Raw genomic sequence first — 27,581 nt, 5'->3', positions numbered from 1 at the left:
CCACACCTCTCTTAGTGTGATTCATGAACATCGTGCCCTCTCTCCTTGTCACCGTCATTACAGCAGTTTCATTTTATCTCTTAGGGGTCAGGGGTCACACCTCGCCCTCCCGTGTACATTGACATTCATAGGGAGCGGGATGTGTGGGATCAATTATCCTTGGCGGCAGGAAGTTGTTGTTGCTCTCCTGGCGTGGCTCCAAGAGCAGCAGCCTGCCAGGTTCTTTCTGCTGTGTTATCATCCATAAACTTATGAAGCAGTAATGAATGGAGTGTCGTTAGCAGGAGCCACTAAATGGCTCATCATATCACGGCGTTGCAAGTGAGCAGGTGACTCCCAGGTTTGCCTGCAAAAAGTTGTCGCTCTTTCCCTTCCTCGCCTCGCGTCTAATGGCGTTCTGTCGACAGAAGCCAAGTCAAACAACCATAAAGAAGGACTCAGGTCACGGTCTGCTGCGTCCCTCCCGACGCTCACCTCTGTGAATGCCTTCACCCGAGGAGGCCTTCAAGTGCACACGCGTCAACACGGAGATGACTACGAATAAATGAATGAATGGGCGCTGGCGCACAAAAGCCTGGATTCATGCGACCAGAGAGGTTCTCATTAGGGAGGACGGGGGAAACTTGGCCGCGTCTGAGCAATTAGCGGGTCCTTGTTTAGGTCACCTGTTGTTTGGGCAGACAGAAGCCTCAAACTGTGCAGAAATAGAAGAACTGTTTTTCCTTGTCTCTGTCCCCAAACTGCTAACTCATGTGGGATTCAGTACGTTTTCTTGTGGCTCTAAAGCAAGGGTTTCCAAACCAAATCCGACCCTCCATCATCCACAATCTGGCCCGTGAGACCTCTTACATAGAAAAAATTTAATTAAAAAAAATAAGCAATATAAATATTTTAAAACTGTCCTGTCCCGTCGCTTAGGCAAATTATATAGTTGATGTAGATGCCCATATCTGCTCTACAGATTTATTTTACAAATAAGAAGTGTTGGATACTTCTCCTGTTGCCTTATATGTATTAGACATATTCAGTGTTTGGATATATGTACTGTTTGACGCAGCTGGACTGGCGCAGTAGGGGAAAGAAAGAAGAAAAAAATGAAGAGAGTTGGAAATTGTGGGGACAAAAAACAACTATATATATATATATATATATATGTATATATATATATATATATACTATGTATGTATATATATATATGTATATGTATATGTATGTATATATAGTTGTTGGAGCTGGAACTAATCAGGAAGAAAATACCCCGGAAGTAATGTACTAAAAAAATGCAGACCAATCCCAGCTCTGTGTTAAATGTCGCCACCACTTTTTTACCTGTTTACATTGCATCATCAAAGCTAGCGTACACCATCGATGACTATGATTGCCATAAAATGGGATCGGTGACAGAGGCAAGGCAAAACTCCCGTTGATTTAAAAGCGGCACATTTGTCAACAAATGCCTGGAAGCCATGGCAACGGGGGTCAGGCGTTGCCATCGGAGACAGCTACGGTTTACATTCCTCATATAGACGAAAAGGAGGCGGGATTCCCAACCGGCCGTCGCCTTGACGACTAAGACGAGAAGCACTTAAAGGCACTTAAATGCAAGCAATGTCTTTTTGTGTTGGTCTGCGTGATGGACGACCACGTTCAGGTGCACTGATGACCTCTCTACACGTACATCCACCTGGCTTTCTTCCCCCCACTACCACCCCGCTGTTTGAGTACACTCCAAGTAAGGTGTGGAGAAAAGACTGATGCTCTTTGACAAGTGCACTGTGAGGTCACACGTAAAACACGTGCTTTGATGTGCGCTTGAGCCGCACCAACCAAAGAAAGAATTTGCACAGGTTGTTATTGGCGCTTGACCGAGAATCAAAGAAGACACCACCCGCCCCCATTACCAATGTCTGCTCATTCTATATCCCAACAAATGTTCTTCAGAGTTACTAGTTAGACCCCAGATCATATCACACTTCTATAACAAAAGGCATAAACACTTCTATCACAAAAGAAGTAGTACATGCAATTTACCCCCCGCCTCCATAATGAAGATGTGCTGCTTGTGTTCATCCTGTACACCACTTTGTTCCTTTCTTTAAAAGTACAGCTACCCTACTACAAACCCTGTTTCCATATGAGTTGGGAAATTGTGTTAGATGTAAATATAAACAGAATACAATGATTTGCAAATCCTTTTCAACCCATATTCAGTTGAATATGCTACAAAGACACAATATTTGATGTTCAAACTCATGAAATCTGTATGTACCTTTCAGCATCACAGATGCTGGCTTTTGAACTTTGGATCGATAGCAGTCTGGATGGTTCGCTTCCCATTTGGTCCGGATAACACAGTTTAAAATAAAAAAAAAAAACAATTTGAAATGTGGACTCGTCAGACGATAGAACACTTTTCCACTTTGCATCAGTCCATCTTAGATGATCTTGGGGCCAGAGAAGGCGGCGGCGTTTCCGGATGTTGTTGATGAATGGCTTTCGCTTTGCATAGTAGAGCTTTAACTTGCAGTAACACATGTAGCGACAAACTGTATTTAATGACAGTGGTTTTTTGAAGTGTTCCTGAGCCCATGTGGTGATATCCTTTAGAGATTGATGTCGGTTTTTGATACAGTGCCGTCTGGGGGATCAAAGGTCACGGTCATTCAATGTTGGTTTCCGGCCATGCCGCTTACGTGGAGTGATTCCTCCAGATTCTCTGAACCTTTTGATGATATTATGGACCGTAAATCTTAAAATCCCTAAATTTTTTGCAATTGCACTTTGAGAAACGTTGTTCTTAAACTGTTTGACTATTTGCTCACGCAGTTGTGGACAAAGGGGTGTACCTCGCCCCATCCTGTCTTGTGAAAGACTGAGCCTTTTTTAGGGAAGCTGTTTTTATACCCAATCATGGCACCCACCTGTTCCCAATTAGCCTGCACACCTGTGGGATGTTCCAAATAAGTGTTTGATGAGCATTCCTCAACTTTATCAGTATTTATTGCCACTTTTCCCAACTTCTTTGTCATGTATTGCTGGCATCAAATTCTAAAGTTAATGACTATTTGCAACAAAAAAAAAAGTTAATCAGTTTGAACATCAACTATGTAGTCTTTGTAGCATATTCAACTGAATATGGGTTTAAAATGATTAGCAAATCATTGTATTCTGTTTATATTACATCTAACACAATTTCGCAACTCAAATGGAAACAGGGTTTGTACTAATTTCAGGTCAGTAGACAATAATCATGTTTATTGTCCGTAAGTGGACAGAGTTGCCACGATAACAGCAGTCGTGATGATAAGTGGTGCACACGAGATTGACGTCTTTTGTTCTTATTCTTTGTGGTTTCTTGTTCAGTGTCTTCAAAAGCATTTTTGTTATTCATTTTCTAAAAAAAACTAAACACTTAAGGACTCAAATTATTAAAAAATATTTATATAGAAAAAAATTACTTCTGGAATTATAGCGTTTCTTTGTTCGAATTGTAAGAACAAATATTTTTCTAAATGTTGTAAATATTTAAACAGTTTAAAAGACTATATAGAAGAGAAGGAACAAAATAATTTTTTTTTTATCAAGGATGCCTTTGAAAGATGGAGTTGATTGAAGGCAGAGAAAATTATTTAATCTGACGCCAAATTTGCTAATTTCCTCCTAAATTTAACAAAAAATATTTGCATACAGTATATGATTTTTTTTTAAATTAATTCAGCTTATTTTTACATGGCAGGTAATATGTAAACATGAACAAAAATAAAAAAACAATCTTTTTTCATCCAACGAAAAATACCAAATATTATTTTAGTTTTTTTAATTGATTTAATGTTTTACATTACAATTAAAGAAGCAATATGCAGTAATGTGGCCAGAAATGGTACTGCAATCACTGTAGAATTATGTAGTCCCCACCCTCTCTCCCTGACTGAGGTTGCCAGTTACGCAGCAGAATCCAGCTCGATCGCTGGGCTTCTCCAAGGAACTTCAAACATCCACTGCCTCTTCTTAGGGGTTGAGGTGCTGGGACCATAGTAGCTGAATAGACAAGCGTTTTGTCAATAACAAATCTCTAACCAACACATTTGACACAGAATTAGGCTATATTCAGGAAGAAGTATGTCATGCCTGCGTACAATATCACAACAAATGGCAATCATATGATTATGGTCAGTACTATCAGAAATAAACTAAAACAAGCTACAACCAAAGCTAGCTATGGTTATACTGGTGAAAATAAGTAGAGCATGCTTAGCAGCCTAATGCTTTCCCAAAATGAAAGAGGAGACATTTCAGCAAGGTATGCCTATAGGCTACTGCTTCCAACGTTTCAGATTGCCATATAACTTGGTACATGTAGTCCACAATATGCAAACACAAATGAGGAATTATTTTATCATGTGATTTGTCTCTCTCCATTTGTTTCACATTGCCATGATGACAGCCGTGCAAATGTTGGAACCCGTTTCCTCAGCGGGTCAGCATATTGAGAACGAACTAGGCACTGACACTACCCATATCAACATAGCCGGTATGTCGACAAATAAAACCTAACGGGTTTATATTTTCCCCGTTCGCCTATATGTCGATGTGTCATTGACCGGGATAGCATGCTAAGCATTCGTTGTGCAAACATATTGGCTTTGTTAGACAAGTATTGGACAATATAGTTTACGAAATGTCAATCTCCATTTATTACAAGTAAAAGAAAACGCAAATGCCTGACTTGCCTATCAAGGAGGGAATGAGCAAATTTTGCGTCAGATGAAAAAATGTTCTCTGCCTTCAAACGTCTCTATCTTTCAAAGGCAAATCCTTATTTTTGCTCCTGGCTTTGTCAAGAATAAGTTGAGAATCATAACGAGGCCTTTTAGATTTACTAACGTCCGACATGTTTAGTAACTTTACCAGTGGCAGTAGCCAGAAGAAGCTGGCAGTGCGGAGCTAGCAACCTGGATGTGACACACTCACAAACTTTCTAACTGGTCAAACAGTGGAGGGCGGGGCATCGAAATTAAAATAACATTTCGGGGCTGTAAATCTAGTTTTGAAAATGAGCGTATCATGGCTGAACTACTGATTTGAGTTATAAAGGTACGTAATTCAGCACGTTGTAGTGGTTTTGAAGATGGCGCTGCTGTAGTGGCTGCTGTAGGCAGGAGCTCTGTGCTCTTGTATCATCCTTTTGTGTTTCCCTCTTGTTTTCATGTGTTATTATATTTTTTTGCATTTTGGTCCGGGACTCTTTGGGACTGTGTGACAAGGGGTGGCACTTTCGTGACCTCTGTGGTGCTTTTTTTGTGGACTTCTGGATCTGCCTCCCGGGAGCCTTTTGGCCATGGAGACCAGCTGCTGGGTGTCTGCTACTCCAGAGTCTGTTTGGAGGGACTGGAGGAGATATGGATGAGGGGACAGGGCTGCGGAGCTAGCACTGAGCGCTGGGACGGAGAGGCTCCGCGGTGTCTTGACTGGGTGAGCAGGTGTCGGACACCTCAGTCACCTTGGACGTATCCTCGCTCATCCATGCGGACTGGACACTGGCCGAGAGTGGAGTTGGCTGTCTTGGTTGCTTTGTTGGATCTGCTTCTGTCTCTGGCCATGCTCCCTCCTCCCCAGCGGACGATGGCGTGGAACACCGCAGAGGCCACCACAGTGGATATGTTTCTTTTACTTTTTATTCATAGCTGTATGTAGAAGTGTCTGCTTGTATCTGCTGCTTTAATGTCTTTAATGTCCTCTGTGTTCTTTGATGTTTCCCTCTTACATGTGTACTATGGCTATGAGTTGTTCTTTTCCCTTGGCCTCAGTCTGCACCCCCACTCCAGGGCCTAGGCTAAGACCGATTTTTTTATTTTTTTTATTTTACTTTAATCTTCTATTTTTTTGTTTACCTGTATGTCATCTTTTTTGTAAGGGGCGCTGGAAGCCGGCAGACCCGTCAGCGATCCTGTTCTGTCCCCCTGTAATGTTTGTCTGATCTTGAATGGGTTTGTGCTGAAAATTGTAATTTTCCTGAAGGAACTCTCCTGACGGAATAAATAAAGTACTATCTAATCTAATCTCTATCTTTTAAAAGGCTTATGCCTTGTAAATGAAAAGAGTTGATACATCACTCCCTTCTTATGCTTGTTTAATATACCATAATGTAAAGCACACTTACATTGGTTTCAAACTGTAAAAACCTTCACTAAAATATAGACTTTTGTCGAGTCTGCAATATATTATTCATATTTACATAGTTTTTTTGTGTGGAGAAATTTGCTTCACTATGCAAACTTTTCGGTTTGCGAACCCTGTTCAAGAACCAAATTAAACTCCTAAATCGAGGTTCCACTGTATGTTAAATATAAAATTGTTTATTTTACAATTGATTCAACTTTTAACATGACAGTTAATATCTAAAAAGCAACAATCGGACGTGAATGTAAAACTATTTTTTAATAATAAATATTTTTCGTTTTTAAATTGATTTAAGTTTTTACATGACAGTTGATATGTAAATAAACCACATTGGAACGTAAATAAAAAAAGGGTATATTTTTTCATATACATTGGCAATATTAAAGTGTTTGTTTAAATTGATTTAAAGGCCTGCTGAAACCCACTACTACCGACCACGCAGTCTGATAGTTTATATATCAATGATGAACTATTAACATTGCAACACATGCCAATACGGCCGGTTTAGTTTACTAAATTGCAATTTTAAATTTCCCGCGGAGTTTGTTGTTGAAAACGTCGCGGAATGATGACGCATGCGCTTGACGTCACGGACTGTAAGGAAATATTAACGCTGCACGACTCGCGGCTAAAAGTCTTCCGCTTTAACCGCATAATTACACAGTATTTTGGACACCTGTGTTGCTGAATCTTTTGCATTTTGTTCAATTAATAATGGAGAAGTCAAAGTAGAAAGATGGAGGTGGGAAGCTTTAGCTTTTAGCCACACAAACATACGGTGATTCCTTGTTTAAAATTCCCAGAGGTGAAACTTTACTATGGATCAGAGCGGTCGTGCGAACATGGATCCCGACCAAATGTCAACCAGCAGTTTTCGGTGAGAAAATTGTGGTAAAAAGTCGCCGCTTACCGGAGATCAACTGAGCTTGCGCCGTCCATACAGCTGCCGTCGACTTCCCTCAGACACTGGCCTCAAGACACCCGTGGACACACCCCTCCGACTATCAGGTACTACTAATCTCACTAAAACACTAGCAACACAATAGAAAGATAAGGGATTTCCCAGAATTACTAAATGTGTCTAAAAACATCTGAATCCGTCCCAATGCAATCGCCTTTTTTTTTTTAAACTTGATTTATTTTTTCTTTTGTAGTCCTTCACTATCAATATCCTCAAACACAAATCTTTCATCCTCGCTCAAATTAATGGGGAAATTGTCGTTTTTTCGTTCCGAATAGCTCTTACTGCTGGTTGCTCCCATTAAAAACAATGTGAGGATGTGTGGAGCCCTGCAACTCGTGACGTCAGGCGCACATACTTCCGGTAGAGGCAAGGCTTTTCTGTTAGCACCAAAAGTTGCGAACTTTATCGTGGATGTTCTCTACTAAATCCTTTCAGCAAAAATATGGCAATATCGCGAAATAATCAAGTATGACACATAGAATGGACCTGCTATCCCCGTTTGAATAAAAAAATATTATTTCAGTAGGCCTTTAACTCTTTACATGACAGTTATGTAAAAATCGACATTGGGACTTAAATATATCCATCCATCCATTTTCTACCGCTTATTCCCTTTCGGGGTTCCGGAGGGCGCTGGCGCCTATCTTATGTATAGTTTTAATGTATAATTTATTTAATAAATTAAAAAAAATGCTAAATATTTTATATACATTTTTAATATGAAAAAACATTTGTTTTCCTTTTAAATTGATTTAACTCTTTACATGACCGTACATTTGTAAAAAAAAAGCTACACTGGGGCGTAAATCTAAAAAATAAAGCGGAATTTTTATTATATTTTGGAATAAATATAATTTAATAATTTAGAAAAATGCAAAATATTTTTATGTATCCATCCATCCATTTTCTACCGCTTATTCCCTTTTGGAGTCGCAGAGGGCGCTGGTTCCTATCTCAGCTACAATCTGGCGAAAGGCGGGGTACACCCTGGACAAGTCGCCACCTCATCACAGGGCCAACACAGATGGACAGACAACATTCACACTCACATTTACACAATAGTGTTGCCAATCAATGTACATATATATATGTATATATATATATATATATTTTTTTTTTTAACTGATTCAACGTTTTACATTACAGGTAATTATTAAAAAAAATATATATAATATGTATATACATATATATATGTATTTCTTTTTTCAAAAACGTTTTTCATAATACAAGTTACTGTAAAACAAAAAGCTACATTGGGACAGAATAATGACATGTAATGTGTTAGAAGTACACAGTGTAGGAGAGAAGGTAGGCTGGCTACTTTTGAGGTTACTAGAAAACTTGCAACATTCCTTTCTTTTCTGCAGGACTTATGAGTGGACTGTGGACCAAACGGCCATTGGAGGTCACAGATTGGGAAACATGCAGGCGTGATGCAAGGGCCCGTGAAGCAGGGAGGGCAGAGAAAACACTCCTCCCTTTCTGAGCCTGCATTGTTTTCTCCTGAGTGTGCACACATGCCATAGGACGAGCGGAAGGAGAAGACCTGGGAGCGTCATGTGGGAATTTGAGGTCGCCGGGGGCCGTGCCACCTTCCCCTGGTCATGATCCAGCAGACATCAATGTTCATCATGGCTTCCTCTGTGAAGTTTACCTACTTGTTGCTGCTGGTTTGCAGCCTGGGAAAGAATCACATGATGTCTGGAGGATGTTTGGGCAAATGCTGTGGTGGCGGCAGAGACATGAGCTGCACGTCCATGGACTGGAGGATGGACCGGGTCTATGGGACGTGTTACTGCGACCAGGGCTGCAGCGCCACACAGGACTGCTGCTTCGACTACTTCACGCTGTGTCCAGGTGAGCACTTCAGCACGAGCCTCCACTAAAAGGTGCAATTGTTCGCCCAGGCTCGGCCTAACTGTTTGAAATCACGAGAACTATTCAAAGAATGCGATGAAGTCAATCAGTAAAGAAAGTACAGTTGTAGTGCAACAAGTAGGATAACGTTAAGTCTGCTTACATCATGCATGGAAAGCATTGCTAACTACCATTCCACTTCCCCACCAGTCTCCATTCTTTAAAGAAGCAGGCTCAACAATGTACTATTCTCTCCTTGCATTACATAAATGTCAATCCTTTAAACATAAACACCAATGTTAGGAAGTTTCTTTCTGCAGGAGCCCAGGTTTCACTTGTTTTATTAAAAAACAGCATTTGCACATATTCAGTTTTTTGCTATGAATAAGAATGTTATGCTGCAGATTCCAATGTCAACACAATATTTTAACTGGTACATTATTGTCTTTAAAACATAAAAAAGCCAATGGTACACAATAACTACACAAAACTACTATTTAATACTCACTTAAAGCCCTTGGTTTCCCCCTCAAAGTATAGATATATGTATCTATGTATATATATATATATACATATATACACAGATCTGTATAGATATATATCTCTATGTATAGATAGATCTGTATATATAGAGATCCATCCATCCATTTTCTACCGCTTGTCCCTTTTGGGGTCGCGGGGGGTGCTAAAGCCCATCTTAGCTGCATTTGGGCGGAAGGCGGCGTACACCCTGAACAAGTCGCCTCCTCATCGCAGGGCCAACACAGATAGACAGACATTCACACTCACATTCACACACTAGGGCCAATTTAGTGTTGCCAATCAACCTATCCCCTGGTGCAGAGATATATTATGTATATGTATTTCTCTAAATGTATATACGTCAATATACACACACATCTATATATAGATATATACACACTTATACACATATAGATATATTTAGATGCACACACACACACACATATATATATATATACATACATAGATATATCTATACCCATATATACATTAACATACATATAAATACATACATATACATATATACGTGTATATACGCATATACATGTATACATATGTATGTATATATATATATATATACACATATACAGTATACACATGAGTGTGTGTATATATATACACATGTATGTACATATGTATATACGAATATACATACATTATATATACATATATAGTGTACATACATATATACACGTGTGTGTATATGTATATATATGTATATATATATATATAAAAACAGTGAAGACAATAAGTATTTGAACACTCTGCTATTTTGCAAGTTCTCCCACGTAGAAATCATGGTGGGGTCTGAAATGTTCACGGTATGTGCATGTCCACTGTATGATAGATAACCTGAAAAGAAAAATCCAGAAATCACAATATATGATTTTTTAATAATTTATTTGTGTGATACAGCTGAAGATAAGTATTTGAACACCAACATTAATATTTGGTAGAAAAGCCTTGGTTTGCAATTACAGAAGTCAAACGTTTCCTGTAATTCTTCAGCAGGTTTGCACAGACTGCAGGAGGAAAACATTTTGGCCCACTCCTCCACACAGATCTTCTCTAGATCAGTCAGGTTTCTGGGCTGTCGCTGAGTAACAGACTTCCAGCTCCCTCCAAAGATTTTCAATTGGATTTAGGTCTAGAGACTGGCTAGGCCACTCTAGAACCTTGATATGGTTCTTACGAAGCCACTTCTTGGGTTTCCTGGCTGTGTGCTTTGGGTCATTGTCAAGTTGGAAGATCCAGCCACGACTCATCCTCAATGATCTGACAAAGGGAAGGAGGTTTTTGGCCAACATCTCACAATACATGGCTGCAGACATCCTCTCCTTAATACAGTGCAGTCGTCCTGTCCCATGAGCAGAAAAACACCCCCAAAGCATGATGCTACCACCCCCATGCTTCACAGTAGGAGTGGTGTTCTTGGGATGATACGCATCATTCTTCTTCCTCCAAACACGCATAGTGGAATTATGACCAAAAAGGTAAATTTTGGTCTCCTCTGTCCACAAAACTTTCTCCCATGACTCCTCTGGATCATCCAAATGGTCATTGGCAAACTTAAGACGGGCCTTAACATGTGCTGGTTTAAGCAGGGGAACCTTCCGTGCCATGCATGATTTCAAACCATGACGTCTTAGTGTATTACCAACAGTCACCATGGAAACAGTGGTCCCAGCTCCTTTCAGGTCATTGACCAAGTCCTGCCGTGTAGTCCTGGGCGGATTCCTCACCTTTCTTAGCATCATTGAGACCCCACGACGTTATATCTTGCATGGGGATCCACTCCCGTTGAGATTGACCGCCATGTTTTGCTTCTTCCATTTTCTAATGATTGCTCCAACAGTGGACCTTTTTTCACCAAGCTGCTTGGCAGTTTCACCTGAGCCTTTCCATCCTTGTGGAGTTGTACAATTTTGTCTCTGGTGTCTTTGGCCAGCTCTTTGCTCTTAGCCATGCTGAATGTTTGGGTCTTACTGATTGTATGGGGTGGACAGGTGTCTTTATGCAGCTAACGACCTCACACGGGTGCATCTGATTCAGGATAATACAATGGAGTGGATGATGGCTCTTGAAGGCGGACTCACAGGTCTTTGAGGGTCAGAATTCTAGCTGATAGACAGGTGTTGAAATACTTATTTTCAGCTGTATCACACAAATAAATTGTTAAAAAATGTGTATGGATACACATAATTATCCGCCAAGTATCAGCCATAGGGGATCGATGTTTGCCAATCACGTACCTTTTTGCGGAACTTGGCGCATCCCTACATTTAATTATATTTTGTTGTCACTTTATTTGTGGGAATAGGTTAAAAAGTTAAGTTTGTTTTGTACAAAGTTATAAAATACTTCAAAGTGCACCTGCGTTATTTTGTGACTTTAAAAACTGTGTCCTTGTTCTAGTTTTTCTAAACGCAGGAAGCAGGAACAATGTCAGAAATTCTGGTCCCATGACTCCCTGGTACCCCAACACCTGCCAGTCAGGGCTCTTTAAATTGTCTTTTCTCTACCATCTTCCTCTGCAACATCTTGAAATTGTAAAAATATTTGTCCCGCGATGTGGGATCACGCATCTATCGACTTGTGAGAGTGCATCGTCAAATTCCCACCGGGTATTTAAATGTGTTGGGGTGGTATAGCTCGGTTGGTAGAGTGGCCGTGCCAGCAACGTGAGGCTTCCAGGTTCAATCCCCGCTTGCGCCATCCTAGTCACTGCCGTTGTGTCGTTGGGCAAGACACTTTACCCACCTGCTGCCCGTTCCACCCACAATGGTTTAAATGTAACTTAGATATTGGGTTTCACTAGAGAATAGTGCTTTACTCTGCCACAGCACAAGCCTGCTTGGTGAGCGCTTGGAGTTTCTGGAGCGGTTGTGCTGAGCCGTGCCGGCCTTCCTTACGGCTCAGAATCCGTCAAGTGGAGAAGCGGCCCAGCAACAACGGAGAGTCCTGTCCCAGCCTGCAAGAAAGAGCCGGCTGCATGGACTACAGTGACCACCAGGGACACCCATGTGGACTCAACTCAGGTAAGCACAAGTTACTGAGGAGTAATTGTACTGTTCTTCATTATTATCATCATCATCATCATCAGGTCCTGCGTTCATCACCAGCATGGAGTTTGGCAAAGGAAGACCCAAGCAGGACAGGAACGGAAGTCCTCTTGATCCAGGGTAGCTCTAATATGAAGTATCAGAAGTCATGTGCAGCACCACCCAGTGTTGTAACTAAGAAGCACATCAAAGGCCATCGTAAAATATATATATGCTGCTCTGCCATCAGTTTCTGTGTGGAATTCTCCTTGGAGTCCCGCTCACCTCACTGCACGGTGGAGAACAGGCCACACACACACTGGATGCGGTACTTCACTGAGGGCTTTACCGTGTGTGTGGCGTGCCGCCCGCCCGCCATGAGCAACAGCAGCGGTGGTTGCCAAGGAGATGGGCAGGATGTGGACAGGTAGGACAAGCAACTTTCAACATCCAGGCTGCAGTCTGACTTGGAGTGTCTTGCAGCGAGGCGCTGCTGCGCTGGCAGGCGGTGGGCAACCCTCGATGCGGTGGAACATGGCGGAAAATCCAGAGGCGGAAGCAGTGCGACTGTCCACCACAGCACAGTTTTATCTTCATCTAATGACACACACGTGTGGCACTTCTTCTTATCGACTCTTACTGGGTGCTGCTCAGAATATAATCAGGGATGGGTCACTTTATTAGGTACACCTGCTGTGCAGCTGTTCACCATTAAGCTAAGCATTATTATCTTCATGTACACAGCTCCTAAAAAATGCTTTATTTCATTCATTTAAAATGTATTTTTTCCATTTGTTTTCTGTATTTCACCATGAAAACAAACCATGTGTTTGTTTACAAATGACGCCCTCTGGTGGCAGGTACACTTACTACAGCAGTAAAATATACTTGAATGGGTGTACTATTATTAAACACACAGATAGCATAATGTCTCTTCATACCTTTCCAACACAATTAACTTTTACTTTAAAGCTGTTGCAGCCGTGCTTAAAGATGCTTGCCATTAAAACAGCCTTCCAGGTCCTTCTCAATTATGTAAAAACCTTTAGACAGCCCCATGTAAGTCACATGCACACATACTGAGTGGGGTCTTTGCCTTTCCAAAAACTTGTGGGGACAAATAGTTAAGTAACATCTTGCTGACATGGAATAGTCTCTGAAGTTGGCAAACTCATAATCGTTAAAAATTATGCTGCTGTTGACGATGAGAGAAAATAACATCCATTACGTGGTTGCAATCAGCATTGTTCCCGTGGATTGAAGCGGTTTGCAGTTAAAGGAGGCCATGATGTCAGCCAAGATAACCTTTGATACTCGATGTGTATTTATCATCTGTTGTATAAACTGAGTATGTAAGCTGAATTAAAGACTTAATTGCCATAAGGTGCTACAGAAAAATACACATCTACAAATAAGCTTATCAATACGTACTGTGTTCCAATACATCTTCAGTCAACTTTATGGGCCTTTACCAGAACCCTCCAGCGGTCCTTCAGCATGGTGCCCGTGCGGCCCTTAAAGTCATCGTCCAACAACATCCGAGCCCAATTTCCCCTGCCGTGACGCATGACGCCATCTTTGAGTTTCTTGTCCAGCTCGGAGGTCCATTTCTAAAAAAAAATAAAAGGCAAAACTAAGAATAAAGCAACAGTTCGGGTAATAAATGCTTTGAGGTGTCCAAACGAACCTGTCTCTTTGCCTTACTAGTAAACGGAGTGTTTGTTTCTGAATAAAATACATTACTTTGCTTTTTAACAAAAAATAGGTACATAGGACATTATCACACATACCTTTTACCACCAATGGTTTGACGCTCTTTTTAGGATCTGCCTCCCACACACTTGCTGTAGCGGAGAAAAGTTTGCGTTTTGTCCTGTAAAAAGAATCCTTTTTTTAATCTGTGCACTAAAACTAAACATATGCTGCTTTTCACTCGTTTGTAAGACAACACAGCATCATCCAACCATCCATTTTCTACCGCTTGTCCCTTTCGGGTTGCGGGGGGTGCTGGAGCCTAACTCAGCTACATTCGGGCGGAAGGCAGGGTACATACCGGACAAGTCGCCACTTCATCGCAGGTAGCAATAGTGCTGCTACTGGGACTCTCAACATATAACACTTAGCTAATGGTAACATCTCAGTTAGGGATGGGTACAGTTCATATTTGAACCAATACAGTGCCAATACCCGGTACCTGAGGATCAATACCAGTACTCAATGGTACCCATCCATCCATTTTGTACCGCTTATTCCCTTTTTTTTTTTTTTGGGGGGGGGGGGGGGGGGGGGGGGTGTGTGTCGCGGGGGGCGCTGGCGCCTATCTCAGCTACAATCCCATTTTTGATAATTTTCTGTGTATTTATAGCTTTTAATAATGACATGTCATTTTTTATTGCAATATTCAAAAAATTAGCAGATTCAAACATAACATCAATTATAGTTGCAGAGTGTTTTTTTCGCTCAATCTAGGGCTGGGCGTTATGGCCTTTTTTTAATATCTCAATATTTTTAGGCCATATCACGATACACGATATATATCTCGATATTTTGCCTTAGCCTTGAATGAACACTTGATGCATATAATCACAGCAGTATGATGATTCTATGAGTCTACATAAAAACATTGTTGTTCATACTGCATTAATATATGCTTATTTTAAACTTTCATGCAGAGAAGGAAATCACAACTAAGTCTATTGACCAAAACTGTATTTATTAAACAGTTATTAAGCAGTGGCACAAACATTCATGTCATTTCAAAACAGAAAGTGCAAGGTTGTCAGAGACATTTTAAAAAAAGCTATGAGTGCACTTTTGTGCATGATGTCACTAAGATGACATATCAAAACAACACTAAATTAAAGTGCACTTTTTGTACACAACGCCACTACAATAGTTTAAAAAAAATAAAATGCACTTCTGTGCATGATGTCACACAAGATATTTCCATAACCGTTAAATAAAAATGAGCTGCGTAATAGGAAATCAAATAGTCTTCGTCCTTCGCTATGTGGTAGGTTCCTGCGGACGTCATCTCCTTTTGTTGTTGACTATTTTTTTCATACGATGATGTGAAAATGGTTGTTTCGGTATTTTGTTAGTGTGGCACCGAAGGGGAGATATTGACATGCGGAGTAATCGCTCTTCATTCTCTAGCAGGTGACTTTTCAAATGATGCTACTTTTTGTAGCAACCCTTTTGCCCCACACTTGACAAATTACGGTTGTCTGTTCGACATATTCCCACTTGAAGCCAAACCACCGCCAGACGATGGACCCCCTGCTGTTTTCCTTGGGAATTAATTATTCCTTCATTTGTTACCAGATTCACACTTTCTTTCTCTCGTATTACCACTCGCACCTCAGCTAATGTTACCCATGCTGCTACCTCTCTGCTCCATGAGGGCGTATACGTATGTGATCTATGTTAGAAGGTGCACTTGCTGTCTGTGAGAAGAAAAGACAACAAAGAGTGAGAAGAGCCTGTAGTGTAATGCCCGCACCTATTACCCTACAGTTGTTGGATTGTAACGTGCATCTTAGTCATAGTTTTTATTAACAAATTTAGAGGCGTTAACATAGGGATGGGCGATATATCGATATATGTGATACATCGCGGGTTTGTCTCTGTGCGAAATAGAAAATGACTATATCGTAATATTCGAGTAGACGTTCTCACGCAGTTGCTTTTAGCTGCTGGCATTACACTGCTGGCTTTTACCACTCCTTGTGTCTCCTTCTCACAGACAGCAAGTGCACCTTCTTACACACATCACATACGTATACGCCCTCGACCAGCAGAGAGGTAGCAGCGTGGCTAACGTTCGCTGTGATGCTATCGGAGCCGTGCGAGTGGTAATACGAGAGAGAGAAGGGGCGAATCTGGTAACAAATGAAGGAAGAATTAATTCCTAAGAAAAACAGCAGGGGGTCCATCGTCTGGCGGTGGTTCAGCTTCAAGCGGGAATATGTCGAATAGACAACTTTAATTTGTCAAGTGTGGGGCACAAGCGTTGCTACCAAAAGCAGCATTACTGGTAATGTGTAGCATCATTTGAAAAGTCACCTGTTAATAACTTTAATAAATACAGTTTTGGCCAATGGACTTAGTTGTGATTTCCTTCTCTGCATGAAAGTTTAAAATGAGCATATATTAATGCAGTATGAACAAGAATGTTTTAATGTAAACACATAAAATCACCAAATTGCTGTGATTATATTTATCAAATTTTAATTCAAAACTAAGGCAAAATACCGCGATATATGTAATATATCGCGATATGGCCAAAAAATGCCGAGGTATTAAAAAAAGGCCATATCGCCCAGCCTTACGTTAACATCGCTAGTGCTTAGCAAATCTAATATGTGTTAGCATCAAGTGAGCACACATTTGGAAAAAAGGGAACCTTACTTTATTTACATCGGAGCATTTTTGGAGTCAATTGTTTTGTTGGCATTAGAAACTGCAACATAACCTGCAGGTAGTTTGGCATAGTCTCCTCTCAGTGCTGCTAGAGTGATCGCCAAGGGCATTAAGCCTGCCAAGTCGGGCAACCCAGCTGGATTTTACGTGAATTGGTACAATAAAAAGTACCGATTTGGATTCAGCCCAAATCTCATAATGGCAATACTGCAATGATCTATATCCTCATAATCTACAATGCCTGTGGTTTTATAGTGTGTAAGAAAAACATCATACACTAACTCCTTATCACACAAAAGCCAAAGTGATTTACAGTTCAGTTTTGATTTCAACGATGTGGATGTATCTTTAAGTACAACTTCACTACTCAAGTCTGCTATATTTGTCGCTTTTGCCCCCATTTGTGACTTCAGCCACTAGCACAGGGGTAGGGAACCTATGGCTCTAGAGCCAGATGTGGCTCTTTTGATGACTGCATCTGGCTCTCAGATAAATCTTAGCTGATATTGCTTAACACGATAAGTAATGAATATTTCCGTTGGTAATCACAGTGTCAAAAATAACGTTCAAAATATAAACATTCTCATGCATTTTAATCCATCCATCCGGTTTCTACTGCACCTGTACAAAAAGTTGCATTAATGGTAAGAAGTGTTTTATTAATTGTTGGTTAGCCTCAGAATAACAATGTTATTCAAAAGAATAATAGACTTATTATACTCTAAAAATGTTGGTCTTTCTTAAAAATGCACGCATATAGTTGAATTCAGTGTAAAAAAAAAAAATATATATGGCTCTCAGGGAAATACTTTTAAAAATATTTGGCTTGTATGGCTCTCTCAGCCAAAAAGGTTCCCGACCCCTGCACTAGCATGAAGAATGGCTGAACATGCAATGTTGAGACGCTAGCTGCTGGGTGACCGATTTTACTGCGTGTTGTGTTAATAAACATGACTGATAAACAAGCGGGCGTTACAAAGTAAAACCATGACTCCACTCAACGATGTTGAACATTTAAAGTACTTTACAGCGGCTGCACTTTAATAATAAAAATACCATCCGCGGCGAGAGCATATGATATAATATCGCATTATTAAATCTCGGCATAGTTCCTCATTGATACAAACCCCGTTTCCAAATTGTGTTAGATGTAAATATAAACGGAATACAATGATTTGCAAATCATTTTCCACCCATATTCAGTTGAATATGCTACAAAGACAACATATTTGAAGTTAAAACTGATAACATTTTTTTTTTTGCAAATAATCTTTAACGTTAGAATTTGATGCCAGCAACAAGTAACAAAGAAGTTGGGAAAGGTGGCAATAAATATAGCTGAGGAATGCTCATCAAACACTTATTTGGAACATCCCACAGGTGTGCAGGCTAATTGGGAACAGGTGAGTGCCATGATTGGGTATAAAAACAGCTTCCATGAAATGCTAAGTGATTCATAAACAAGGAAGGGGAGAGGGTCACCAATTTGTAAGCAAATTGTCGAACAGTTTTAGAACAACATTTCTCAACGAGCTATTGCAAGGAATTTAGGGATTTTACCATCTACGGTCCGTAAAATCATCAAAAGGTTCAGAGCATTTGGAGAAATAACTGCATGTAAGCGATGATAATATGGACCTTTGATCCCTCAGGCAGTATTGCATCAAAAGCAGACAGTGTGCAAAGGATATCACCACACAGGCTCAGGAACACTTCATAAAACCAATGTCAGTATCTACAGTTAGTCGCTACATCTGTAAGTGCAAGTTAAAACTCTACTATTCAAAGCAAAAGCCATTTATCAACAACACCCAGGAACGCCGCCGTCTTCGCTGGGCCCGAGCTCATCTAAGATGGACTGATGCAAAGTGGTAAAGTGTTCTGTGGTCTGACGAGTCCACATTTCAAATTATATTTGGAAACTGTGGACGTGGTGTCCTCCGGAACAAAGAGGAAAATAACCATCCAAATAGTTATAGGCGCAAAGTTCAAAAGCCAGCATCTGTGATGGTATGGGGGTGCATTAGTGCTCAAGTCATGGGTAAGTTACACATCTGCGAAAGCACCATTAATGCTGAATGGTGCATACAGGTTTTGGAGTAACATATGTTGTCATCCAAGCAACGTTATCATGGATGTCCCTGCTTATTTCAGCAAAACGATGCCAAGTCACGTGTTACAACAGCGTGGCTTTGTAGTAAAAGAGTGCGGGTACTTTCCTGGCCCATCTGCAGTTCAGACATGTCTCCCATCGAAATTGTGTGGCGCTTTATGAAGCGTAAAATACGACAGCAGAGACCCCGGACTGTTGAACGACTGAAGCTCTACATAAAACAAGAATGGGAAAGAATTCCACTTTCAGAGCTTCAACAATTACTTTCGTCAGTTCCTAAACATTTATTGTGTTGTTAAAAGAAAAATTGATGTAACAGTGGTGAACATGCCCTTTCCCAACTACTTAGGCAAGTGTTGCAGCCATGAAATTCTAAGTTAATTATCATTTGCAAAAAAAAAAATTAAGTTTATGAGTTTGAACATCAAATATTGTGTCTTTGTAGCATATTCAACTGAATATGGGTTGAAAAGGATTTGCAAATCATTGTATTCCGTTTATATTTACATCTAACACAATTTCCCAACTCATATGGAAACAGGGTTTGTAGATTGTCACCCTCTATTGCAGATATGAACATCTGAGGTGTTGTAAAAAGAGAACACACTATGTCACTTTGATACATTTTAGGCAATGAAAATGCTAAACTATCTAGGCTAAACATTATACAGAACAAATGTGTGTAATAATATATATTTTAGTAAAAAATAGATCTTGTTTTTACAATACACCAAGGCAGTAAATGCCCACTGCACGCAAGTGGAACACCCCTGTCTTTCAGCATTGATATTTCCGCTTGATAAAATAGACAAGTAATAAGTAATGAATTGTACCTGACTTTGTCCTTCTGTAAGAGCAGTGTGTCCTCAATAGCATCCATGCTTTTGTCCTCCTTGCTCGTGGACACCGATTTTATGGACAGTAGCTCTGTTGGCAAAATGTTAAAAAAAAGGTTGGAGGTAATTAAAGTTAGACCGAAGGAGAAACAACTTCAGTAAATCTCGATTACTGTAACGTATTATTTTCGGGTCTCCCCATGTCTAGCATTAAAATATTACAGTTGGTACAAAAAGCGGCTGCTAGACTTTTGACAAGAACAAGAAAATGTGATCATATTACACCTGTACTGGCTCACTTGCACTGGCTTCCTGTGCACTTACGGTAAGATGCGACTTTAAGGTTTTACTACTTACTTATAAAATACTACACGGTCCAGCTCCAGCCTATGTTTCCGATTGTATTGTACCATATGTCCCGGCAAGAAATCTGCGTTCAAAGAACCACGACTTATTAGTGATTCCCAGAGCCCCCAAAAAAGTCTGCGGGCTATAGAGCGTTTTCTATTCGGGCTCCAGTACTCTGGAATGCCCTCCTGGTAACAGTTAGAGATGCTACCTCAGTAGAAGCATTTAAGTCCCATCTTAAAACTTATTTGTATACTCTAGCCTTTAAATAGATCCCCCTTTTAGACCAGTTGATCTGCCATTTCTTTTCTTTTCTCCTCTGCCCCCCTCTCCCTTGTGGAGGGGACGGGGGGGACACAGGTCCGGTGGCCACGGGTGAAGTACTGGCTATCCAGACTTAGGACCCAGGGTGGACCACTCGCCTGTGCATCGGTTGGGGACATCTCTGCGCTGCTGACCCGTCTTCGCTTGGGATGGTTTCCTGCTGGCCCCACTACGGACTGGACTCTCACTATTATGTTAGATCCACTATGGACTGGACTCTCACTATTATGTAAGATCCACTATTGACTGGACTCTCACTATTATGTTAGATTCACTATGGACTGGACTTTCACAATATTATGTTAGACCCACTCGAAGTCCATTGCTTTCGGTCTCCCCTAGAGAGGGATGGGGGTTGCCCGCATATGCGGTCCTCGCCAAGGTTTTTCATAGTCATTCATATCGACGTACCACTGGGGTGAGTTTTTCCTTGCCCGTATGTGTGCTCTGTACCGCGGATGTCGTTGTAGCTTGTGCAGCCCTTTGAGACACTTGTGATTTAGCGCTATATAAAAAAACATTGATTGATTGAGTAAATGATACTACCTTGCACTGATACATTTGGAAGGCAAACGCGCAGTGTCTTGAGGGCGAACTGAAGATGGTGCTCTTTTCCGCTGCAAGAAGGAAATACATAACCAAATAGTGCAAACTAAATAGCATTTGACGTGACATAAAATGCTGATTTCTTACTTTGTCTTCTCCTGCTCTGAGGTGTTCTTCTTTGAGGGAGCTTTGACCTCTGTTGCCATGGCGTCCTTAGCATCCCCACTCTGGATTGTCTTTATGGCTTCCTGATATGACACACAGTATAAATGATGTTTCCTCATACCGTTCCAAAATTATTGACTTTTGCTTAAGAGGCATTGAAACCGTGCCAAATGAGGACAGACCAATGAGTCTTGCCATTAAAAAAGCCCTCCAGGTCCTTCTCAATTATGTAAAAACATTCCTTTGACACCCGATGAAAAAGAGTCCAAGGCATCCCGGAGGCAAGCCATGCTTGGTGTGGTCGTTTGCCCTTCCAAAAAACAGGTAGGCCAAATATTTAATTAAACAACGCAATAGTAATATTATTGTGTCATAAAAGTAGTTCCAAAAGATTGCTGCATAATTGATAAATTAATCCAATCCAATCAAAATGATTGGATTATAAAGATTTTTTTTTGCAAGATGGAGTGCACTACTTGAGAGCGTCCAGCAGAGGCACTGTTGAGTCAACAAGGCTTCTGCCCTTTACTACAAAGCACTTTATTCATTTCATTACCAAAAATGCTGTCAAAATAAAAAATATCTGAGGAAAATGTTTTCCTAATATTTTATGCCATTTGAAATAAATGTAAAATGTTTATCATAATATTTCAAAAATAATTAGCATGTCTTTTAATCCCCACAGGAAAATGATTTATGATATGATATTTAATCTACATTTAAAAAACTTCCCCGTGGTGTACAAACCATGCGATAGTGGTGCTTTGGTCACAATTTTGCAGAACATGTTGCTTCTTTTTTAAATGTGGAAGACCTCCAACTGGCTCTGATTGTTTCCCTGCCTGTCAGACTCGTCAGACAAAAGAACACTTTTTCACTTTGCATCAGTCCATCTTAGATGGTGTTAGGCCCAGAGAAGGCGGCGGCGTTTCTGGATGTTGTTGATAAATGGCTTTTGCTTTGCAGAGTAGAGCTTTAACTTGCACTTACAGATGTAGCGACAATCTGTATTTAGTGACAGTGGTTTTCTGAAGTGTTCCTGAGCCCATCTGGCGATATCCTTTAGAGATTGATGTCGGTTTTTGATACAGTGCCGTCTGAGGGATCGAAGGTCACGGTCATTCAATGTTGGTTTCCGGCAATGCCGCTTACGTGGTGTGATTTCTCCAGATTCTCTGAACATTTTTATGATATTATGGACCTTAGATGTTGAAATCCATAAATTTCTTGCAATTGCACTTTGAGAAACATTGTTCTAAAACGGTTTGACTATTTGCTCACGCAGTTGAGGACAGAGGGGTGTACCTCCCCCCATCCTTTCTTGTGAAAGACTGAGCACCCACCTGTTACCAATTAGCCTGCACACCTGTGGGATGTTTTAAATAAGTGTTTGATGAACATTCCTCAACTTTATCAGTATTTATTGCTACCTTTCCCAACTTCTTTGTCACGTGTTGCTGGCATCAAATTCTAAAGTTAATGATTATTTGCAAAAAAAAAAAAAATCTTTATCAGTTTGAACATCATATATGTTGTTTTTGTTGCATATTTAACTGAATATGGGTTGAAGATGATTTGCAAATCATTGCATTCCGTTTATATCTACATCTAACATAATTTCCCAACTCATATGGAAACGGGGTTTGTATTAAACCAACCAACCAATCATGGATTTCCTTATACGTACAGTAAACCAACCAATCATCATTGATGTTTCCCGTATATTCTGTCCCCTGCCTGTGGAGTTGCTTTGCCGCACAGATTCAATTTTGAAGTTAATAATTTTTAATGGAAAACAGTAGTTTTTACTACTGCAGACGTAAACCAGAATGGATTATCAAAAACTATACTCATTACGGGAAAACCGTAGTCGTTTGCAGGTATGGCAAAGAGACAGATTCAGCTTTTAACACACCCCGGCCAAGTCATACCAAAGACTATACAAAAGGGACCCATGACCTCCCTGCTTGGCACTCAGCATCAAGGGGTTGGAAATGAGGGTTAAATCAGCAAAAATTATTCCCGGGCATGGCCACCGCTGCTGCTCACTGCTCCCCTCACCTCTCAGGGGGTGAGGGTGATGGGTCAAATAGAGAGGATAATCTTACCCACCACAGGGCCAACCCAGATAGACAAACATTCACAGTCCCACACTAAGAACAATTTAGTGTTGCCAATCAGCCTATCCCTACGCATGTCCTCGAATGAAAATGGCAGAAAACAACATGAGTCAGCCCACCTTAAGAAGATAGTCGGACGAATTCTTGGCCAGGTATGTGTCCAAATATGACTGCACCGACTCCAGTAGTCGACTGAAGCTGAAACTGGTGAAGAATGGATGGTAAGTGTCCATCCGTGCAACGATGGCGGAAAGTTTGGCTACCAGTTTCTGTTTGGGGAAGATGACACTCATTATCAAACATTCTATTCTACTGTGAATAAGACACGCTGATAGGTAATATAGGTAATATACTGACCTCTGGCAATTCAGCATATTCGTCAAACCACTTGAGAGCGCAGTTCGCTGATGTTTTTTTACCCTTTTCCAAGCACACAGCTACAGTCTAAGAAAAAGCAAACTTGCTGAAGACATAGTATTTAGATTACACAACTTTATTGTAACTTTAAATGTTAAGCCAAGCAAATTAATGAATGCTGTACCTTTACAAACATGTGTACAATATTGATATACCAGTGTCACAATATATTTTTTCTTTTGCATCTACTACTCATCCATCCATTCTCTACCGCTTGTCCCGTTTGGGGCTGCGGGGGTGCTGAAGCCTATCCCAGCTGCACTTGGGCGGAAGTACAAGTTTTTTGTGTATTTACACTTGTCAGTCCTTTTTAAAATCTAGTCATGCACTTTTACTAAACTCAATATAGCTGAATATAAAAGAAAAATATGTGCCTGCAAACAGCAGGACAACCACCTGTTGGTAAATGTAGCAGCTATTGTAATATATTATTTAGGTGTTTTGCCAAGGTCTTGCATCATTAAAGGGGAACTGCACTTTTTGGGGGGAATTTTGCCTATCATCCACATTCTTTGTGTGAGACAAGAACAAACGTCTTTCTCCATTTTGTGTATTCTAAATTTGGGGTCCCTAACTTTTTTGCACTAGTGACGGTTCAATAAAGGCATTATTTTCACGGAGTGGCCTTCAACTTGTGGCAGATAAATACAACAAATATAAGTGCATGAAAAATACAACTCACCATAACACTAATTGAGTGGGAGCTCTGGGCTTGTTTCGTTACGATTAGATGTTCCTAAGCAGGTTGATGGTATATACCAGTAGTTCTTAACCTTTTTTCAGTGATGTACCCGCTGGGAACATGTTTTTAATTCAAGTACCCCCTAATCAGAGCAAACCATTTTTGATTGAAAAAAAAGAGATAAATAAAGTAAAATACAGCAATATGTCATCAGTTTCTGATTTATTAAAGTGTATTACAATGCAAAATATTGCTCGTTTGTAGTGGTCTTTCTTTAACTATTAGAACAAAAGATATAAAAATAACTAAAAACTTGTTGAATAATAAACAAGTGATTCAGTTATAAATAATACTTTCTACACATAAAAGCAATCATCAACTTAAAGTGCCCTCTTTGGGGTGTGTAATAGAGATCCATCTGGATTCATGAACTTCCTTGTAAACACTTATTCACAAAAAAATTAATCTTTAACATCAATATTTATGGATCATGTCCACAAAAAATTTAGCTGTCAACACTGAATATGGCATTGTTGCATTTCTTTTTCACAGTCTATGAACTTACATTCATATTTTGTTGAAGTGTTATTCAATAAATATATTTAGGAAGGATTTCTGAATTGTTGCTATTTTTAGAATATTTTTGAAAAATCTCAGGTACCCCTTGGCATACCTTCAAGTACCCCCAGGGGTCCACGTACCCCCATTTGAGAACCACTGGTTACTGGTTATACTATATACACCATCAACCTGAGGGAGACTGCAGATGGAAATGAGCTTTTGGCTACAATCTGGCACATTTATGTTTATTATTGTGCATTGTCCCATCCAACAAATGGCAACTTCCTATAAGGAGTTTTATTAGACATCAATGAACAAGCTGATTGGCGTGTCTAATGGGACAGGCGAAAGATACAGTAATTTGGAGAACATGCAGCAGTTTATGAATTATTCAATGTTTTTGTGCACCCGGTAGCAAATGCCGGTGGTTGGGGACCACTCTTCTAAATAGTAAAATACAGCTTGTACAGTTATGGCCAAACATATTGGTACCCTGCATTTCTGTCAGATAATTCACCACTTCTCCCAGAAAATTGTTGCAATTACCAATGCTTTGGTATTCAAATGTTTATTTATTGGCACATTTTCAAAATTGTGAGAAATAGGTGTATTCTAAGCATGAGATGCGTTTTATTTTGATTTCAAAAAGTAAACGCCATGATTTTTTTTTTTTTTTTTACATTGTGTTTTTTTAATGTCACAAAGGTATTACTTCTAACCCCCTTCATGTGAAACAGTATTTTGTTAATGTTTTATTGTGTATAGTTAATTCCTATGACATATTTCTGCTCAAACTCTTAATGGATTTGTCCTGATACAGCATTTACATGTACATAAATGTACATAACTTAAACAATAAATAATAATAAGAAAAAAACCTCCCTCTATCAAAATGTAAACATAGAGATAAAGGTATCATGTAATAACAAGCCGACAAGTTCATATTATTAAAGAATAAAAAAACCTGATATGTGTCTTTAGATATATGGATATCGTTTACATGATGGCCACACCCCTCCGACTTTCAGGTACCATATAATCTCACTAAAACACTAGTAACACAATAAGCATATAAGGGATTTTCCAGAATTAACCTAGTAAATGTGTCTAATAACATCTGAATCGCTCCCACTGTCCTCGCCTTTTTTTTCTTTCTAGTCCTTCACTTTCAATATCTTCATCCACAAATCTTTCATCCTCGCTCAAATTAATGGGGAAATTGTCGCTTTCTCGGTCCGAATCGCTCTAGTTGCTGGTGGCTATGATTGTAAACAATGTGAGGAGCCCTCACACCTGGTGACGTCACGCGCACATCGTCTGCTACTTCCGGTAAAGGCAAGGCTTTTTTATTAGCGACCATAAGTTGCGAACTTTATCGTCGATTTTCTCTACTAAATCCTTTCAGCAAAAATATGGCAATATCGCAAAATTATGAAGTATGACACATAGAATGGACCTGCTATCCCGGTTTAAATAAGAAAATCTAATTTCAGTAGGCCTTTAAGTTGCTGTGTTTACTCCCCATGGTGCTTTTTTTACTTGTTTTTTTTATTATTATTATTGTTTCTTTGATTATTTGTAAATGTTGAAAATGATATAATATATAAAAAATGGGCTGGTCGTCACAACATACGCGGATGTTCCACTTCCTCAGTGCTTACCTGCATCATCAGGAGAACGGTGATGTTTGCAAACAAACTGTCGTCTTCCACGGCGTCTTTGAGTTCCAGCCACACTTTGGTCGCAGATATGAGCGGCATCACATTGTCCTCATCTTCAAAGTGTGCGTCTTCATTGGAAGACAACCAGGTTGAAGAACAATTAAATGCGACACTAAGCGATGCTTTGCTTACCCATCTTCTTTCCCTGCATGACTCCAGCGAGGAAGTCACATATTCTACTTTTCTCGGCTGACGTTTCTCCCCTAAGCAAGACCTGCTGAGAAAAGCCTGGGGAATAAAATACTTAAAGTGAGCCTCTGGATAAAGTTGGTATTAACCGGTATAGCTCGGTTGCCAGCAACTTGAGGGTTGCAGATCCGATTCCCGTTTCCGCCATCCTAGTCACTGCTGTTGTGTCCTTGGGCAAGACACTTTACCCACCTGCTCCCAGTGCCACCCACACTGGTTTAAATGTAACTTAGATATTAGGTCTCACTATGGAAAGCACTTTGAGTCACTAGAGAAAAGCGCTATATAAAAATAATTCAATTCAATTCAACCTTATGAGCTAAGCGACCAACTTACACTTGTAAGTAGAAATGGCGTCTTTGAACGCCTCGTGGTTTCCTTCCTTAAAACGACGACACAAACTTACAAAAAGGAAGTCTAGAATCCACTGAGAGGCGACAAGTGTTGCCTGGTTGAAGCAGTCGTCGTTAGTCATAAAAAAAGTGTGAATTTTATCGCTATCTCGTACTTCCATGTCGGCCATTTCCCTGTTTGTGTCTTTCTGATTGTTTGAATTTCCGCGGACGTCACAAA

General features: G+C 40.1%; 2 protein-coding genes across 5 annotated transcripts in view; one reads left to right on the top strand and one right to left on the bottom strand.

Moving 5' to 3' along the window:
• Nucleotides 1-13,947, top strand: part of LOC133569497 (somatomedin-B and thrombospondin type-1 domain-containing protein) — a 24,735-nt gene extending 10,788 nt beyond the window's left edge. For 3 of the 4 annotated variants that reach the window (XM_061921882.1, XM_061921883.1, XM_061921881.1), the window contains 5 exons: nucleotides 8,512-9,001; nucleotides 12,367-12,561; nucleotides 12,627-12,705; nucleotides 12,815-12,991; nucleotides 13,048-13,947. In XM_061921882.1, coding sequence (XP_061777866.1) covers nucleotides 8,749-9,001; nucleotides 12,367-12,561; nucleotides 12,627-12,705; nucleotides 12,815-12,991; nucleotides 13,048-13,165 — 822 coding nt within the window. In that variant the 5' untranslated portion in view covers nucleotides 8,512-8,748 and the 3' untranslated portion in view covers nucleotides 13,166-13,947. The remainder of the gene's footprint in view (nucleotides 1-8,511; nucleotides 9,002-12,366; nucleotides 12,562-12,626; nucleotides 12,706-12,814; nucleotides 12,992-13,047) is intronic. The other variant, XM_061921884.1, reaches the window with a different exon arrangement.
• On the bottom strand, nucleotides 13,310-27,581 carry terf1 (telomeric repeat binding factor (NIMA-interacting) 1). Its single transcript, XM_061921880.1, has 11 exons — nucleotides 27,345-27,581; nucleotides 26,952-27,047; nucleotides 26,760-26,887; nucleotides 23,796-23,882; nucleotides 23,558-23,707; nucleotides 21,301-21,401; nucleotides 21,154-21,224; nucleotides 19,933-20,026; nucleotides 14,355-14,437; nucleotides 14,252-14,289; nucleotides 13,310-14,174 (listed from the first exon to the last, which is right to left on the bottom strand). The coding sequence occupies exons 1-11, from the start codon at nucleotides 27,529-27,531 to the stop codon at nucleotides 14,013-14,015; spliced, it is 1,197 nt and encodes a 398-aa protein (XP_061777864.1). The 5' UTR covers nucleotides 27,532-27,581; the 3' UTR covers nucleotides 13,310-14,012.

Source organism: Nerophis ophidion, linkage group LG15 (assembly GCF_033978795.1).
Source record: "Nerophis ophidion isolate RoL-2023_Sa linkage group LG15, RoL_Noph_v1.0, whole genome shotgun sequence".
Taxonomy (NCBI): domain Eukaryota; kingdom Metazoa; phylum Chordata; class Actinopteri; order Syngnathiformes; family Syngnathidae; genus Nerophis; species Nerophis ophidion.
The sequence above is the reverse complement of the archived record's forward strand: the minus strand, read 5'-3'. Positions and strand labels throughout refer to the sequence as shown.